Source organism: Podarcis pityusensis (genome assembly GCF_964106645.2).
Source record: "Podarcis pityusensis genome assembly, chromosome: 10".
NCBI lineage: Eukaryota > Metazoa > Chordata > Lepidosauria > Squamata > Lacertidae > Podarcis > Podarcis pityusensis.
The window spans coordinates 32,679,688-32,697,933 of record NC_138035.1 but is presented as its reverse complement, the minus strand read 5'-3'; the positions used below and the strand labels follow the sequence as shown (position 1 = coordinate 32,697,933).

The 18,246-nt window shown below is 45.2% G+C and overlaps 1 protein-coding gene and 1 long non-coding RNA gene across 3 annotated transcripts in view; both read right to left on the bottom strand.

Moving 5' to 3' along the window:
- Positions 1–2,936: 2,936 nt before the first annotated feature.
- On the bottom strand, positions 2,937–5,504 carry LOC308457779. 2 transcript variants are annotated; one of them, XR_013977110.1, is made up of 2 exons: positions 4,722–5,504; positions 2,937–4,454 (listed from the first exon to the last, which is right to left on the bottom strand). It is a non-coding gene; the product is annotated as an uncharacterized lncRNA (long non-coding RNA). The 2 variants fall into 2 exon arrangements; XR_013977111.1 differs by having other exon boundaries at positions 4,881–5,504.
- A 3,360-nt stretch (positions 5,505–8,864) lies between these two features.
- SREBF2 (sterol regulatory element binding transcription factor 2) overlaps positions 8,865–18,246 on the bottom strand; it is a 34,323-nt gene continuing 24,941 nt past the window's right edge. Inside the window, exons 15-19 of the mRNA XM_080971888.1 lie at positions 17,702–17,834; positions 16,691–16,859; positions 13,950–14,135; positions 13,141–13,252; positions 8,865–12,438 (exon numbers count right to left, since the gene is read on the bottom strand). Coding sequence (XP_080828014.1) covers positions 12,218–12,438; positions 13,141–13,252; positions 13,950–14,135; positions 16,691–16,859; positions 17,702–17,834 — 821 coding nt within the window. The 3' untranslated portion in view covers positions 8,865–12,217. The remainder of the gene's footprint in view (positions 12,439–13,140; positions 13,253–13,949; positions 14,136–16,690; positions 16,860–17,701; positions 17,835–18,246) is intronic.

The window sequence follows — 18,246 nt, the reverse complement described above, 5'->3', positions numbered from 1 at the left end:
GACACTTTTTTTGCCTGCCACTCGTCAGAGAGTCACTATCGTGGATCCTTAACAGGGGGTTGAAAAAGAGGAGGGGGCATTGCTTTCTAGGGGATATTTCCCACCAAACTCTGAGAAAGGGTAGTGCTGCCTGTCACGAAGGTACGGGAAGAACCGTGCTGTGAAGAATGTGATTATGTGTCAGGGGAGAGTGTGACTTGTGCACCCATGGAGCCTTGTAGAAATGTCAGCCATAGGTTGGAAAATCAGCTTTCTTATTTAAGGTTTGATCTAGCAAACCAAAAAGGAACCAGTGTGACTGGAGTTGGTGGTTCACCACAATAGCAGGAGACAGCTTTCATTTCACAACACTGAGTACAAAATATGTGCACAAACTCATAAATTAAGCCAGACTTTCTGATTTGTCATGGTTTACAGTCAGCAAGCAGCATGTTGTCCTTCTCTATCAAAAACACAGTTTGCTGTGCCACCATTGCTCTCTCCCTCTTTGCTCCTCTCCAGCGCAAGGGGAACAAACAAGCCAGGAAACCTCGTTTTCCTATTATACCCAAACTAGGGATTGCAATGTGTTGCTCCCTAATAAGCCATCATCAGCAAGCCAACAACAAATCACCTGGCAATCATGTCTTGTTAAGGAGCTTGTGTTCCCAATTCAGTCATACTGTTAGAAACTGGGGAATGCCCTCTGCTGACAAGGGCCTGGTGGTCAGCCTTCAAATATTGGCATACGTTCAGTGTTTTTAAATTGGGCACAGGGTTACTCCTTCATTTATCTCAGGATGTGTACTTAAGCTGTTGGTCCAAGCTCCTCGCCCAAAAAAGCTGCTTCAATTGGTTTGTCTTCAGACCTTCTCTTACATATGGGTTATGACACTGCTCTAAAATCAGTAAAACAAAGACTCTGGGATTTTGCCTTCTGTGATCTGTGGGCCCCCTCATTCTCATCCTGCTCACCAAGTGCTGTGAGTATACAGTATGTCAGGTCATTTTACACAGTTGAATATTTAAAGAATTTGCCAGTCACCAATTATGGTAGACTTTTTACTAAGGCCAGACTTAATGTGCTTCCCTCTGAAATGTTCCGAGGTAGATTGCTGGTGTCCCTTATTTCACATGATTATGTCCTTGTACTAACCAGGAAGTAGAATGCCTGAAGCACATTCTCCTGTCCTGTAGAATATATAAGCAGGTCCAGCCACATTTGATTAATCCACTAATGGCAAATCTACCCGGAAAACCTGCCAATTCTATGCCAAGTTCCTACTAGACATTAAAATTCCCAGTGTGACTTTGGCGATTGTCAAATATCTTTCTGAGGTGGTCAGGATCAGAGATAAATTTGCATTAGACAAAAGTCTGAAAAAAGCATAGTCTTCATGATTTGTCCAAGTAGTCTGGGTATTTTTTAATGTATTTTATATGCACTGAATTCTGTCTTTTGGGTCTTTTGGGCAGCGATAAAGAATTGATCGATTGATTGAACAAGCCACAATTCCTGATACAAAGAAATTGGGAAGCCAAATCTTCCTGGCTTGTCTACCCCAACTCACACAAAGGGAAAAGCAAAGTGGGAGAGATTGGAGAGTGTGCACCAGCTTATTGCTCATTCATTAATAAACTGCAATAAGTCTGACTTGTTGTTATGTGCAAATGCAGCTTATGATGCTTTGATACAAGACTGGACACAACACGTTCCTCTGCTTGGTGTGACTGGAATTGCAGTCAACCTCTGGTGCATCTTCTCTCACAATGGACCGAAATCTCCCTTTTTTTGGTACAAACCTAGTCCTAGCTGTTTACCATTCCCAAGCTGGCCTCCTCCAGCTGTTTTGGATGACAACCCACAGCCAGCAAAGGGAGATGTTGTCCAGGACATCTGGAGGGTACAAGGTTGGGGAAGGCTGGCATATACAAATGCTGACTTTTCATATGGTGCTACCACAGAAGCAACCAGGAGAGTGCTTATTTCAGAGGCAAACTGGGGGAAGCACCAGGTTGTGAATTTGAACTGGGCCACTCCTTGTTCTCTGTTCTGCACAGCCTGATGCCGTTCCTGATGCTCCCATAACAAACAGGCTCCGCTGTTGCTAGGCTTCTCGCTTCAACCCTCGCAGCAGGAGATTGCCCAACACAGAAATTTATCATCACGCATCCCCACTCTTGTTTCCAAACAAAACACAACCTTACAAGTGCATAGATAATGACACAAGAATTAACAAAGCCAGGTTCACACAGCGTGTGGCTTTGTTGGGGAATGAATGGATCACATCTAGGAAATCAGCGAGTTCTCTTTCGGGAGTGCATGGCAGCAAGGCCCTGGGGAACCTTTCGTCAAATAATTTAACCTGCAGAAGTGGTGGCGGTGGCTGGATCACAGAGCAAGTTCTTTACCTAATCTGAAGGATTGTGGGTCGTGAATAATGGGGCAAGAGAGGAGGTGGGACCAGCATTCAGCTGCAGAGACAGCTGGAGTATTTTAGAGGATAGGACCTGAACCAATGGATTCAAATGGCAAGAAAGGAGTTTCTGACTAAACATTAGGAAGAACTTTCTGACAGCAAGAGCTGTTCTAAAGTGGAACTGGCTCCCTCAGAAGGTGGTGGACTCTTCTTCACTGGTTTTTAAAAAGAGGTTAAATGGTCATCTGCCAAGGATTCTTTAGCTGTGATTCCTGCAGTGCAAGGGTTGGATTAAATGACCCCTGGGATCCTTTCCAACTCTACAGTTCTATGATTTCCCTCTGGACCTTTCACAGGAGATTGTATCCAGTGAAGTAATTGCACGTGTTGCTTCTTTCCACTGCCACCAGGTGAAATAATTTTTTTTACCCTGGTTGTCTCTCACCAAACAGCCTAAAATGCCCTCAAGGACACTTCAAAGCATTGTGGAACTAGGCTTAAGCATGAAGTGGTGAAAAGAATTGAGACTTCAAAGCATTATGAATTTAGATTAACAGTTTAATTTTATTTTTTTAATGTACATACTTAGAAAAAAGATTTAACATAGGAACAGCATACACAGCTTGCCTCCCACTTGGAACAGAAGACCAAATAAGCAAAGGATTAAATACAAATCTACTTTTCCTATCTTGATATAGGCCCTAAGATTACAAAATTGTGTGATAGTCCTGCATACAGCCTCCGGGCTGACTATATGCTATTTATTCTTCCATTCTCAGATGCCACCTTGATCTAACTCTCAAAGCATGTCACTGGCAGATACAGCCTAGAGCTACATTAATTCCTGCCTATCCCAGTCCACGAAACCTCAAAAAAGTACTGCACCTTCTTCCCAACAGCAAAGCACTACATTCTCAATGATTATTTTCCTTCCAATTGGCTCTCTGGACAGTTTAGGCTTAACAAGTTAACCTCCTAATCCTCAAATCAAGATTTTGTATTATTGTACAATAAAACAGAGCAGTTCATTTCCTTTACACACCTTAAAAGTCTAATGTCTTTATGTCTTTGCTTTCTTGGATTAGCCTCCTCCCCTCACACTTCAGTTGTGTCAGGAATTGGCCAGATTTATTTTAGATAGATAGGCACATCTGTTCTATAAAATCTTGCTTTTGTTTCATTTGGGCTTGAGAAATCTGAAGTGAATTCTAGTACCAGGAAAGCAAATGCCACAATAAACTGGTTCGTCTTTAAGATGCTACAAGAACGCTTCATTGTTTTGGGCTGCAGCAAACAAAGATGGCTGCCCTTCTGGAAATATGGTTGGCACCTTTATTGGGTTCCTGCTATAACAACTGTGTTCAGGCATAAATTTATTAGGCTGGGGATTATGCAGGTGAAAGAGGTGTAGGCCTGATGAGAACATGGAATGCACATGCCTAAGGAACCCTAAGTGCATTTGGTCTGTACTTTTTTGTCCTTCGTTAAATAATAAAATTTCCTAGGAGATCTCATTGTCTGGGTATATGCGTGTCTGAGGACCTATGTGTTCATGAAGCCTCCTCTCCTCAGAATTCAACCTTGCAGGAATTGGTGTTTTCATTTTTGATAGATAGGCACATACATTTTGAAAAACTTTGCTTTTATTCAAATCTGGGCTATGGAAATTTATATAATAAAACATCAGGTGTCTCAACATTAATGGAGCTTGGCAAAATGCCGTTCTTGGCATATACAAAACACTCTGTATTTCGTTCCTCACATTTCAAGCTCTTTTGAGGCTGCTTTCATAGAACTCTCTTTGAAGGCACATCGTAATATGATTCACATCACCCAACAAGAGGTGAAGGACACACAATGACCTACGAATAAATATGTATGCTTTAGCAGATTCCAAAACTCTTTGTCCACATTATCCTGGCAAGACCTGGCAAGAACAGCACTGCGGGGAAGACCAGTGCAAATGGTGAGGGAATGTCATCTATTGAGGCTTCAATGGGGATATTCAGTGACCAAGTGGACAGCCATTCCTGAGACAGTTCAGTGAAAGGCGAACTATAAGTACAAATATTTAAAAATAAAATAAATATGAGTTGGCAACAGGTCACAATCACATTAATTCTTATTTCATCTTGTTTATTGTTAGTCACCATGGATGGCAAACTCTTATGATAAAAGGCAAGCTATAAGTTCCAAATAAATAACATTATTTGCCACTAAATCACATGTGCTTCTACCTATCCAGTTACGCAACTGAATGCCTTAGCTTTTCACCTATAGCATAGATTGCTACCCACTCCCATTCACTCATTTCCCCCTTACCAGGAGTTAAGTTTATTTGAAAATGATTCTGCAATGCAGTCTTCAGATGGAACCAGATGGGTTTCAAAAGAGGGTACCACCCCGAACCAAGGCACCGGTGAAGCAAAATATGTGAAATGCTGCCAGCAGCATCAACTGGATGATACTAGGCATGCTCACCAGCTGAGAGGTCTCATTTTGGGGTTCTGCTTTGATAGCCTGGACCATTTGTCAGCTTCTTCGAAAGGCAGGTCTGTTCTGTGGTGACTTGTAATAAATGGAGCACACACAGCTAGAAGGCATCTTGATCCATTTTAATCACTCTTGCCAGCAAGCTCTTTACAGACTGTTGGGCAAATAGTTGGGGAGACGGTAGCCAAGGGAAGGGGGGGAGAACGGCTTCAGCCAGTTTAATATTAACTCAAGTTGTCCCTTCCCTGCTTATCCAGTCTTCCTGTTCAAGATGGAAGTAAAATGTTGCGTCAGCCTAGGGAACGCTCAAGGACATAGGATGTTCTGTGCAAGGAAAACTTGAGGTGTTGTGCCCATCAAGAAAAGTGATCCCTGCTAACCTGCCCCCTGCAAACTGTCTGTTGTGTCCTCTCCCGGGATTCCCCAGCAGTGCTTCAGAAACAAAAAAGAGGGGTTGCCTCCACTAGCTGAATATAACTGAGTTCTGTTCTGATCTCAGTAGCAGAGTACAGTGGTACCTCTGGTTATGTACTTAATTCGTTCTGGAGGTCTGTTCTTAACCTGAAACTGTTCTTAACCTGAAGCACCACTTTAGCTAATGGGGCCTCCCAATTTCTGTTCTCATCCTGAAGCAAAGTTCTTAACCCGAGGTACTATTTCTGGGTTAGCAGAGTCTGTAACCTGTAGTGTATGTAACCCGAGGTACCACTGTACATGTTTTTCATGCAGAAGGTTCCATGTTCAATCCCTGGCATGTCCAGTGTGCTGGTCCCGGGGGTAAGGTACCTTGGGTGTAGCAGAGTCCACACGAAGAGGGGCAAGGTCCGAGGCAGAGAGCCGGGCGGGGAACAGGAACGCTGGAACAGGAGGCTGTGCAGGGAACAGGAACACCGGATGGTCGGGAACAGGAGGCCGAGCAGGGAACAGGAGCACCGGATAGTCAGGAACAGGAAGCCGAGCAGGGAACAGGAGTACCGGATAGTCAGGAACAGGAGGCCGAGCAGGGATCAGGAACACAGGAAGGTCCGAAGCCAACAACGACGTTGCTCCCGCAACCTGGGGCCGGGCTGACTGGGCTTTTATCCTCTTCTAAGGCCAGGGGCGGTCCCGGTCCCCAGGAGCCCCGCCTCCTCTGGCCTTAAGGCGAGCACTCCTCCTGGGGGCAACCAGTTCCCTTCGCCTCTCTGCCCTAAGCCTCTGCAGATCAGGAGAGGCCGAAGGGTTACTGGGCCCTGGAGGAGGCTCACCTGTGGCCACTGAGTCATCAAGCCCCTCTGGGGCCAGAAGGGCTTCACCTGGGGCCAGCTCCTGATGCACTGCCACAGGTGCAGGCTCTTCAGCATCTAGGCCTTGCCCCAGTTCAGCCGGCCCTGGAGGCGGGGACTCCTGTGCAGGCTGGGATTCCTCTGTTTCATCCTCCGAATCGGAATCCCAGGCCATCACATCCAGGTTGGGGACAATCCCATCAGAAACCCTGCCCAGAAGAGCAATCATGAGCCCGATGAACCTGACCATCACATCCACACCATGCACTTAAGTGAATGGCTTCCCCCATAGAATCCTGGGAGGTGTAGTTTACTCCTCAGAGCCACAATTCTCTCAGCACCCTTAACAAGCTACAGTTCCCAGGATTCTTTCAGGGAAACGGTGTGCTTTAAATGTAGGGTGTGGCTCGCACCACGTAGGTCTCCAATGACACTCCCATGAATTTATCTAAACCCTCTTTAAAACCATCCAAGTTGGCAGACATGACTGGATCTTCTTTCCCTCATGAGATTTACAGCTTCTGTCCCTTGTTTGTAGAATCATAGAATTGTAGAGTCGGAAGTAGATACCCATAGTTTAAGTAGGCATTATGGGAAGAAGCACCACCTTTCGTCTTTCCTGAATCTCCCAATATTCAGTGCTTTATTGGATTCTGGCATGGTGTTATGAGACGGACCACCCTAAACTTTCCCCACATCATACATAATTTTATACACCTCGGCTGGAAGGTTCACTCACATGCCTCACACAGAGGTTTCCAGTGCCTGGCAGGGGCGGCAATGTCTGCCTTCTGCTGCTAGGGCAAACGTGGAAAACTTCCTGCCACATTTGTGAAAAGGGAGTTTCTTGGACCCAGCTTACGGAGGAGCTAAGGAAAGTGAAAGCAATTTGGCTTGAGAAAATAGTGTCTTCTTAACAAATTTTTCAATCAGAGTCCCGAAGACATATTGCAGCAAGTTCCTCATATCTTTTAATCTAGTACTGCCAGGCACTGCCCAGATAAGTCAGATGTACTGACACATCACTCCACTGGCACAGCTCTGATCTTCATTTCCTTGCTCACCCCCTACACACACACACACACACACACACACACACACACACACACACTTAGCATCAATAGCAGCAGAGGTTGCCTTAAAGGCAGTATCAGTTCCTTGTTCCACTTTGTTCCTCAGAAGTGCTCCCTTTGTTGCCACTTTCCGAGACTCAGAAGGAGCAAAGCGATTCCTGCCTTCACATGAAACACTGGCACCATGAGAAGAGGAAGTAGGAAGACTGCTACTGCCCAGAGCACAATGGCCTCATTCTAAAATCTTATGTTGGAAATCCCACAGGAGGATTAATCTTTAATAGCTGAACCGAAACAGGTCTGCCAAACAGTGTGAGTCTCTGCCAACCTGCCTTTGCGTTTAGGGAGGTGTGTGGAAAGGCAGGAAAAAAGAGAGGAGGAGAGGCAGGGCAGTTCAAAGTGTATTTCACTCCAGAACCTTTTGTGGAGAACGCACATATCCTGGGTGTTTTCATTAATCTATCCAAAGAACATATTGAGGGAGGAGAAAAATGCATATATATGGGGAATAGAATAAAGAGAGTACCAGGAGATGGAAGAAAATGAAAAATATAAACTGCAGCCAGGGTTGTGATCTGTGCAAAGATGCGAGCCTGCACAAAGTAGAGTTCTATATTCCATACAGGAGGATTTTCAGACTACAAATCAGTGGCATATATTCAAATTGAGGTGTTATGAAAACTCAACCTACCTACCTCCAAGGACTCCAGTATGAGAATGCTGAAATGAGGGTCAGCAGAGTTGTTAGAATTACGGTACTCCTTTACTAAGTTACTTCTGCCCTCTGCTGGACAATAGAAAAATAAAAGGCCAAACAGCCTGTCTCTGCTGTTAAGTGCAGAAATTTGGACTCGCCTGTTGATTTGTCTCTTCAGTGATGTTGGGGTGCAACAGGCTCTTATGACAGAGAGCCACCTACCTCCTGGACATGTCGTAGAAGGGCACCAAGAGGAGAAAAGGCTTCTTCTTAGCTTCCAGGCTATATTCAGCAAGCCCAGGGATAGCCCCAAATTCCACTATCCATGTCAAGAAAACTAGAGCTTGGTCTCAAACACAGTAACATTAACAGAAATAAACAGAAATATGAGCCAGCAATGAGAAAGCTAAAGTAATAGGAAAGATTTACGGGACTCAAGTCTATCTAGAGATGTGGAACCCGTGGCCTTCAAATGTTGTTCAACTGTGGATTCTCCCTAAAAGAGATATGTTATCAATTATATACACCCTTCCTCATAGTTCTTTCAAACCTGTGGCGTATGTATCATCAGTGTAGGTTTTCTGTTCCAAGTCCTTCAGATTGCTGGGAAGATTGGCAGATTAATCCTAATGCTTAACAGCTTGCTCTGATCTGTTCTGCGCTCCTTGTGAATTTCTGTAGCTTATATTTATGGACCTTGTGTGACAGAGGAAACGCTGGTGATTTAACCGTAACAAAACCTAATCAATTCAATTAGGCCACTGAACACTGCAGCATTCTGACAATCCTATTTAGCCACTACCATTATCAGTTTTTATTATTGTACTACCACTGGTGTGCAAGCACACTTTGCAGGAGAATGTTTTAAACATTTTTCATACACCCCCACCCAACAAAATGTACTCTTCTTAATGAAGCTTCTTTCAAGTATCAGACATTGCGTACAATTTGATTTTTATTAGACAAGTCGCGCAATGAACCCCAGGAGAGGGTCACAATCAGGACATATACCAGAAACGCTCACCCACTCACATCATTGCCAGCTACGTTTTCTTATAGCAAAGAATCCTTATTCCTAATTTCATTGGGATAAATACACTTTTCACATCATATATAAAAGCACAAAAAAGTTACATTATATACACAAAAATAATACAGAGATAGCCTGGGTGACAACAAACCCATAAATAAATGAGGTGTCTTTTTTTAAAAAAAAATGGTTGAAGTACATGGAAAGACAGGGCGATTCCCTTGTGGAGGTTGCATCTACACAAGCATAATTCCACAAGCTAGCAGTACCACCCTCAATGCCTCTTCCTGCTGTACAACATGAGGCTTTTACCCTCAACTGCAATGCCCATTCTAAGCCATAGTATTCTCTCCTGCTTGACAGTATAAATGGCTTTCACAGCCTCAAATCCACAGAACTGTGAAATGTCCTGCGGTACACAGTGTCAATAGGAGATGACATTCTGATGCACATCAACTAATCCAGACACTTCAAAACTTAACTGCGCAGAATTATTTGCTATGAGAGCTTCTAGATGGGAAAGGTTTCTTTCTAAGCGTCGGGCATGCTAAATCACTTCGCTAAACACTCACAATTCACGCAGGTCCTTGTGTTAATCCCAGATGGATGGCTGCTAACTCCAAGCAGACTGGAACAATCTGCGTGAGTGGCAGAACAACTGTGGAAGGAAACCAGCGATGATAGCACCAAACACCCCAGGCATCCTGCTAGAATGTACCTTTTCGTTGAGGTAGTTTGTTACCCTTTCTGTTTTGTCGCTACCATCACTGGGAAAACAGCTGTCGGGAAGCACCCTTAAGAGAACAGGATGGTCCTCGGCTTGCAGCCTGCCTTATTTAAACAACTGCCCATGGATCTGCAGTGCTGAATCCAAGGCACAAGTATAGACTATGGTTCCTACCCATGTTTGTAAGATAAACAACCAAGATCATCCATGTGATGTGAGATATGAAGCTAAATGCCCTACACCCCTACGAACTAGTCCTGGCAAAGCAACTTCCAAGGTTCACTTCCACTGTGTATTTTGATACCTTTCGCAAGTGCAACCTTTCAAACACATCCACTCACGTATACCAAGGGGAAATTTGGAATGTTCATGAAATTACACCTCTTGTTAGTTCCAATATATTCAGAAAGATAGAGAATTGGTCTTCAAAATAACCAAAGTTAGCCAAAGCTTTATTGTGGGATCGTCTTTTGGTTTACTCTATGGAAAGTTTTAAAAATCTGATATCAATGTGATATGCATCTCTGATCTGTGCGATTCAGACCACGTTCCTTTAATTATGTCATTGTTTCAGTGTTTGGAAAGCCCCTCCCCCAGGATTTCATGTGTTTTGGGACACACAGAGCTTCATTTGAATTGAAAATTGTCAGCGAGAGGCTTAAGGTGGAAATTCTTTTCTTTTTTTAATGGAGGGTCTTAGTTCTGCAGCAGTGTTCAGCTGTTATGCATGGAAGGCACACTAGCTGCAAGAACCACTGCAATGGACAGTTGTATGGGCCTCCCCAAAGAATTATGTGCCCCCAAATTCATTTGTTCGGTGCTTGTGTGTTTGATTTGGACAGATTTGGAAGATGAAATAAGAGAGGCTAAGCAAGAACAGAGATGGTGCATAGGCAAAGGGAGAAGGCAAAAGTGATTTGTGAGACTCTGAGCTCTGTGAAATATAAAATCTCTTTTCTTAGAACCTATGCTTCCAACAAGGAGGCCTAGTTGCAGCCACTCCTTTTTCTCCAAGTTCTAGAACTACATCTTATAACCTGTGTAAACCATTTTATAACCTGTTTGACCGTCAAAGCTTCTCCAAAGGAGACAGCTGTTGGTAGTGTGGACAAGTCCTAAGACTGTTATCCTAAACATACTCATATAGATGCAGCTACCAAAGAAATCAAACATCAGAAAAAAGGATTCCTAGGGTTGTATCCAACGTAGCGCAAAGTTAAAGTCACTTAGCGGTAAACTTGTTGCACTGGCAGAACACTTTTGTGCAAAAAAGCACAAATGCATTGCCTAAAATTGTTGCACAACAAGCTTCGGCTAGCACAACTGTTGCATTGGATTTCTTTGTGGCCCAAACCTTTAAGCTCTGCTCTCGCACTAGCGGACAGAGAACAATGAATTCAGCCCCTAGTTTGCTTTTTTGTTAAGGTAAAACTCAATGCTGACTTGAAGCGTGTGATTCAAAAAATGCACTTAGACATACGGTGTCTCTTTATTTTATAAAAGCAACAGTAGGAGCGCTGATCAGGAGGGGTTTTTAACCTTTCCTCTCTGTGCTATTTTTCCTGCTGAAAATCTTCCTCAAGCTGTAGTTTGTCTTGGGGTCCCCCCCCAAAAAACCAGCAGCAACAAATTTCTAAGAGTAATGCTCAACCCCCTCCCTAATCCAGATTTTGGGGAGGAGTGGGGGTCCTGCAGGATTATTTTTTTTAAAAAAATGAGCATAAACAAAGAGCAGTGTTTTGTCTATGCATGCTTTTTGAATCACAAGCTTAAATCTGCTTCTGGTTCACCACTAAGTCCATCCTTGTCCCCTCTTTTAGGGCATGGAAATACAACTCCAAAGTTAACGACAGTATGGCTCCATCAGCTGCCAGGAGGCAGAAACATGTGTAAGAGGTGGAAGGGAGGACACAGAAGACGGAAGAGAAACCTAGATGTTGTCCATAGTGCTTATAAAGCCATAAAATGCTATAAAAAACCCCAAATTGCATTAAAAACTGTGATGCCCTTCCTTAGGAGAACCTCCAAAGGCTCTCAGAGAATGCAGAATCTATAGAAAAGCTTCTATGCAACCCATTGAGGACCAAGGAGCCAGATCGCCTCTCTGGGCCTGCCAAAAGCATATGGCACCTGATGTGCAGATCAAGGGCCACCGCAGATGCTAGGAAAAGGGCTGAGGGCAGCTTTTCTTACTTTCTAGAAAACCCCTCCTCAAAAGATAGATTGTTTTGTAAAGAGGTGGGGGACCAACCTTTCCGAACCCACCCTTCTTCCTCACTATTGCAAATTCTTCTGTCAGTGTGCGAAAATGCGAACACTCTCTAGCTCCAGTGTGGGCACCCTTTGTACTAGAAGGCATATAGTAGCAACAAAAGCTGGTTTACAAGAAGACCCTACCCTGGCTAGCGTATCACAACTTTCATGGTCCTAACCTGGAACAGTGTTCAAAAAGGGAGGAGGAGGAGGAAGAAGAGGAGGGTAGGAAGGGGCAAGAATCCCGTTCAATGAGCGACGAGGCTGCAATCCTCCACGGTTAGGAAGCCGCAATTGCTGTGCCGCCACTCAGCTTCACAATCATCTGCTGACAATCATTGCAGGAACGCTTGTCTCCAACTTTCTCCAGTGTGCGGGCTGCTTCCGCCAGCAGGACGGCTCGCTGGCCCGGGGACGACAGGAAGGAGAGGGGAAGGTGGCGGCAGGCTAGGAGAATTGCTGTAGCTCTCTCTCTCTGCCCAGGAAGGGCGTCCAGTTCACCTAGGTATGGGAAAAAGAGGCATCACAAGGAATGCCACACTTGTGGGGGCATTAAGTGCACCACAGGAGTCAATTTGTTTAAGACTACACTGGGGTGAGCAAAAGATTGCTTTGCAATGGGTGCTACCCAACAGAGTGCAAGAAGCAGTCAACCAACTCCCACTGAAACTCTAGGCAGTAATTTATTCTAGAGGCTCGGATGCCCCAAGCTGAGACCTGGCCGGCAGCCCAGACTTAGCAGCCTTGTCCTGGTAACAGAGATGACACTTGCACAGGTGGGCGAGGCCCACCCTCTCCCTGACAGGCCTTTCTTTTGCTCAAATTAGCAGCCTCAGATGTCAGCTAGCGAACATCTTTGTGCCACCGCTTCTTAAAACATTTTAAACACTCTGGCTTAGATCCTACAATTTATGAACAAAAAGCAGCTCACTGAAGGGGGGGGAACGTTTCCCCTCTCCCCCCCCCCCCCCGATTTTGGGCAATTCCTCATCACAGCAAAACCACGTTTGCCACCGTTTCAAGTTAATTAGGGTTCCAAAGGTCTCTAGAACTGCACACCAGGGGGCTAAACTAACTGTGGCATTTGTCGCATACGGTTTGGCATCGCTTGCAAGCATTTTATAGATAGATAGTGCAGGGCGGGATGGTGGTGACCCAGTTCAGGGCAGAGATGGACAAGAAAGGGCACAAGAGCTTCCTAACCTTGCTTGGTACTCTGGGGTGTCCGACGCCTGAGACTGTGCTCCAGCAGCTGATGAGTGCGTGTGGGACTGGCCCCTGCCATCAAACGCACAGTGGCCTCGTGCAGGAACACCTGGAAGGAGGGGAAAAGCAGAAGACAATGGGTACCGTCTACATTTTAGCAACCTTCCATCACCTTGTGGTGCTGTAGATTTGGGCATGCGCCTTTATCAGATAAGCTTGCACCTTCTGGTGCTAATCCTCTTAGCCACTTTTCCTTCCCTAACTCCTTTCTGCTGAGCAAGAGTGTACAGAGAATGTGCCCTTTAAAAGAGGGGCATGCTACCCAACTATTTCTGACCAGCAGTGGCCCACACTCTACCACAGAACCATCTAGAAATCCCCAGTTCAAATCTTGCAGCCACCATAAAAGCTACACGGCATTAGGCAACCCCGTATTCTCTCATCCTCACCGCTCACACGGGTGACATGTGGATAATGGGAATGGCATACATCACAGGGCTGTTTTAAGGATTATTGAGATAATTTACATAGAGTTTTGAACATTCAGGAAGTGTCACATTAGTTTAAATCCAGGGGAAACAGCAACACACCCCCACACCCAATGAATGCTACTTAAGGGCAAAGCCTACACCAGTAAGAACGTATCCAGCAGGAAGCCACCACTGCAAACACACTGCTGGAAATTCAAAGCAAAACCAGTCCTGGCCTAGCTCGTGGACCATTTGCCCCTTTGGCCTATAACAGCATGCAGGAACTCAAGGGACAGGTCATCATCCCCTCGCTCATTACAAGTGGCGGGATCTTACCTTTCGATAAGCAGGTCTGAAACTATGGGCCAGTTTTCTCAGGCTGCCAAGGTCGCGCTGGAATCCTGTCAGCTCAGAAGCAGAAGCATGGTAGGCCTCTCCCAAGGCCTGGCTGGAGTTCATCTGTTTCTGCCACAGAGTGGTGCGGAGGGACAGCAGTAGGTCGCAAGCTAGCAGCTGGATCATCTGCAAGGAGACAGACCCATTCAGTGACAGGAGTATCAAGACATTCCAGCATCATCAGCTGGATGCAGCAGCCTTCAGAGAGACAAAAGCTTCTCACACATATCTAAAAATACTAGCAGAATGATACATAGTGTTTTTATCTTAAAGATGAGATGGTATCAACCGACAGCTCTGTGGCCAAATTCCCTTTCTTCTCAAAAAGTGACCCAGCATGAACGTTCTGAATTTTTTGTTGTCCAAATATTATCAGCAAAGGACATGACAAGATAGCATGGAGGAAGCAACCAGGTTATCCAAAGGTAGCCAATGCGGTACCCTTCAGATGTTGTTAAACTACAATTCCCATCATACTTGACCAAGAGCAATGCTGCTGAGGCTGATGGGAGCAGTGATCCAATAACATGTGGAAGGTACAGGGCTGGCTACCCCGAAGTATCCTGTGCCCCTTTGTAGGCCAAAATCAGCACCTATAACTGCGTTCTGAAAACGTGTCAACACAAAATCAGGGTGCAGTGGGCTTCCAGCAACAAATCACACTGTTTTGAACTGAAGATCCACTGACAGAAGACTGTCCAAAAGATGGGCAGTGGGGGGGTACATTCATTTTTATTTTAGCCACCATGACCGATATGATCACTAGCCTTAGAACCTTTCAGAGAGTGGTGACACATAAATGAGCCTAAGGCTCAAACGACTTCTGGGAGACGATTAGTACCTTATTCAGCTATCTCCCAGCTTGGGGACACAGCCCTGCCACCAGCTATGGACTCAGAGAACGTGTCCCCTGCAATATTCCCATCTCTCTAGCCTTGCAGGAGTCACAAGATAGAAAAATCATGACTTTGCCTTGACTGGACTTTACCTGCTTAACCTGACCTTGCCCAGTAACAAGCGACCAGACACTACCTGCTTTCCCTGCAAATCGCAAAGCTGCTGTGGAACAGGACGACAACAGTGGGACTCTAAGAAAGTGTCCTTGAAAATGTGTCCCAAAGGTTCCAACAATTAGCCAGAAGTAAAATGAAGCAGTATGATCTTGAGAAGGTACCCTTGGGATAAAAAAACTGCAAAACAAATCAACATCTTCTACAGAATAGTATTTTGGTACGCCCTCCAGTGGCAAAAAAAAAGTATCTTTAATATCAGTTCGAACTGCATTTTGAAGGACTCATTTTGGTTCATTCAAAAATACCTAAGCAAAACAGAAGTGTTGTTTTTACAGGGTTTTCAAAATAAGCTTTATTGCAGAGACTTTGGGAGGAGGCCAGGGAGCTCCTAGTTCTTCTGGGCTGCTGCTTTCCTCATTGTTTCCAGGGTGCTGTTCAGTTCCTCCTGTTTCCTCTTGGCCTGGATGTGTCCTCACCCTTTTCTTGTTGAACTGCAGAGCTTGCTTGTCTTTGGAGATCTTGAACAGCACCATCACACATATCTTTTTGGAGATGAGGCAGCATGCCTCCTGGATCGTGTCTTACACAAACCTGGTGTGCTTGGTCAGGTGTCCATGCCATTGGCATGACTTTGCCCCATTCTTAGTCACCTTGTGGCCCTTGTTCAGGCGAAGGGCCATTGGGAAGTGGATTGCCATGGCTGCTGCAGCTGCTGCTTCATCTAGGCCATGCCCCAAAAGGAAACCAGCTAAGCAAAATAGAGATCACAATGGGCACTTCATTTGCCTTTTCACTGCCACATATACCTTTTCTCAGCCTTTTCAACCCATGTGCTCCACTTTCATCTCTCATGCTTTCTTTCTGCTTGCAGTACAATGCACAATGCAGTCTGGATTGTACAGATGGCCTCTTGGCCCCTTCCAATTCAGATGTAAAGTTCCTAGGAAGTTTCTACCACATCACTTAAACCACTGAATCAGAAAGAACAGCATTCAATCCAGGCAAGCTGAGGAGATTCCAACCTGCAGAGAAGAAATGGGTGCACCTCTGTGCTGCACTGCGGAAACATTGCACGACTACTGCCAGAACATGCAATGCAACTACAATGCACTACAGCTGCCACCCAGCAGTGATGAACAGCCCCGATTTTTGTACAGTGCCAAAAGTTGGAAAGCCCCAGCTTCTCACAGAAACAAGGAAATGAAGGTGAAGCTGACACCCTGATACAAGGACTTCACACTGTTCTTGCCCACAGGAGACTAGACATGTAGTGCCTTCTGTGGGAACAATTCACCCAGGAGGCATAATTAAAAGCAACAAGGACAGGACCAAACAAGAGCTCAGCCTGCTAATTCTGGCAGTGCACTGGAAGCCAACACACTGGAAACAAATGCACTCCTCAAGCACCACTGTGGGAAAGGGAACACTGCAGCTCTAGTCAACACACACAAAAGGGCAAGAGGAGAGGGAACGTTCTCTGTCTCTCCAATCACGAAGAAAAAAATGTTAGCTGCTGCTTCTTCAGCTCCAGGATATTTGACCTCAGAGCCACATGGAATGATGACTAAACATTTGCCCACAAGCCTTGGCTCAGGAAATGATGGAGAAGGCAGTTGTAAATGTACAGCGCCAGTTGTAAATGATTGTGATGAGGATGAGGATACTTACGTTATTGAGACCCGTGCTTGAGACCCCACTGCTCATGTTGAGGCTATTCCAAAGATGAGTGCTGGCTCTTTCACAGTGGCCAAAGGAGCTCTGCTGCCCATCTGCCTTGCTTGACAAGGAGGCATTCATGGCTTTGCACACATGAAAGACAGCTTTCACAAGGGCATTCCTAGAAAGGGGGGAAGAGGGAAGAGAAAGATCCCAAGCCAGGAACAAGGTCAGTGCCTTTAAGGTATTGAGGTCGTGAACCAACCACCTCCATGAGCTCCATAAGCCTCTCACTTACTAAGTTGCCATAATAAATAATAATAATGTTATTAAATTTATATACCACTCATCATAACATAATAACAAACAAAAACAACCTCCTCAACACACACAGTTTAAAAGGCCATAGATTGCTTAGATTAGCCAAGGGCCAAGAGAAGAGGAATGATTTTGTCTGGCACCTAAAGGTGTATAATGAAGGTGAGCCTCTCTGGGGAAAGCATTCCACAAACAGTGAGCCAACACAGAAAAGGCTCATCCTCATGTTGCCCCTTCTCTGGACTTCTTGAGGCGGCACAAGAAGAAAGGCCTCACCAGCAGAATGGGAATCCTCAACACCACCTCTAAGACCAGATCTGTCAGCTCAGGCAGAAAGACCGCTGGGCAGTGAGGTGGGCAGTAAACCAGAAGAATCTCTAATCTGTTCTGGTTCCCAATGCCAGGAACACACACTCCAGATCCTCCACCCAACTGGACAGAGAGCCTGAAGGGAGAGAGAGAGAATCTCTCTATAGACCAGAGCAACTCCCCCTCCCTGACCCTCAAGTCTGGCCTGATGCTGCATCGAGTACCCAGATGGCCACAGCTGGATGAGACCAACTCCACCCTGCATCTAACAACTTTGCATCCACCACCCCAGCTGGTGTTTTCAGTTAATACAATCTCAAAATACTGCAGCTTAGTTTGGAAACTATTTAAAGTGACAAAAGGCAATTGTGAGAGTAATGCAAAAAGGCCACACACTCCATCATCTCCAAACATTTAGGAATTCGCTCCACGTTGGTAAACTGGGATCTCACGGCTGCATCATCACCCCTGAGCCAGCTGATTGTCATTGTGATTGCGGATGACCACCACCTGCACACCACATCAGGGCCTAGGTATACAGAGACAAAATAACAATAAATATGAGACACTCTCACCAATGCAAATCCCAACAAGTTTTGTTTTAAAGGCTTCAGGAGACGGGAATCTTTTCCCCACCCACTGTTTCCTTACTTCAAGCTCCTTCCCCCTGTAAACCTACAAAAGTGCATTCAAACACACTGAAATCCTTGCTCCTGGGAAGGGGAGCCAGCCATGGGAAGAAGGCAATTTGGAGTAAGAAAATGGTAGGCAGGGAAAAGTCACACCCATACCCACATACTTCTCTGTTCTAAATTTCCATCTTGGATCTGCCTTTCATTTTGAAGAATGGCATCGGGTCCCAGTTACACATATTTCTGTGTAATGAAAATGAACTTACCAGGAACTAGAATAGTGTGAGGTTGCTTGCTGGTAGGAGGACC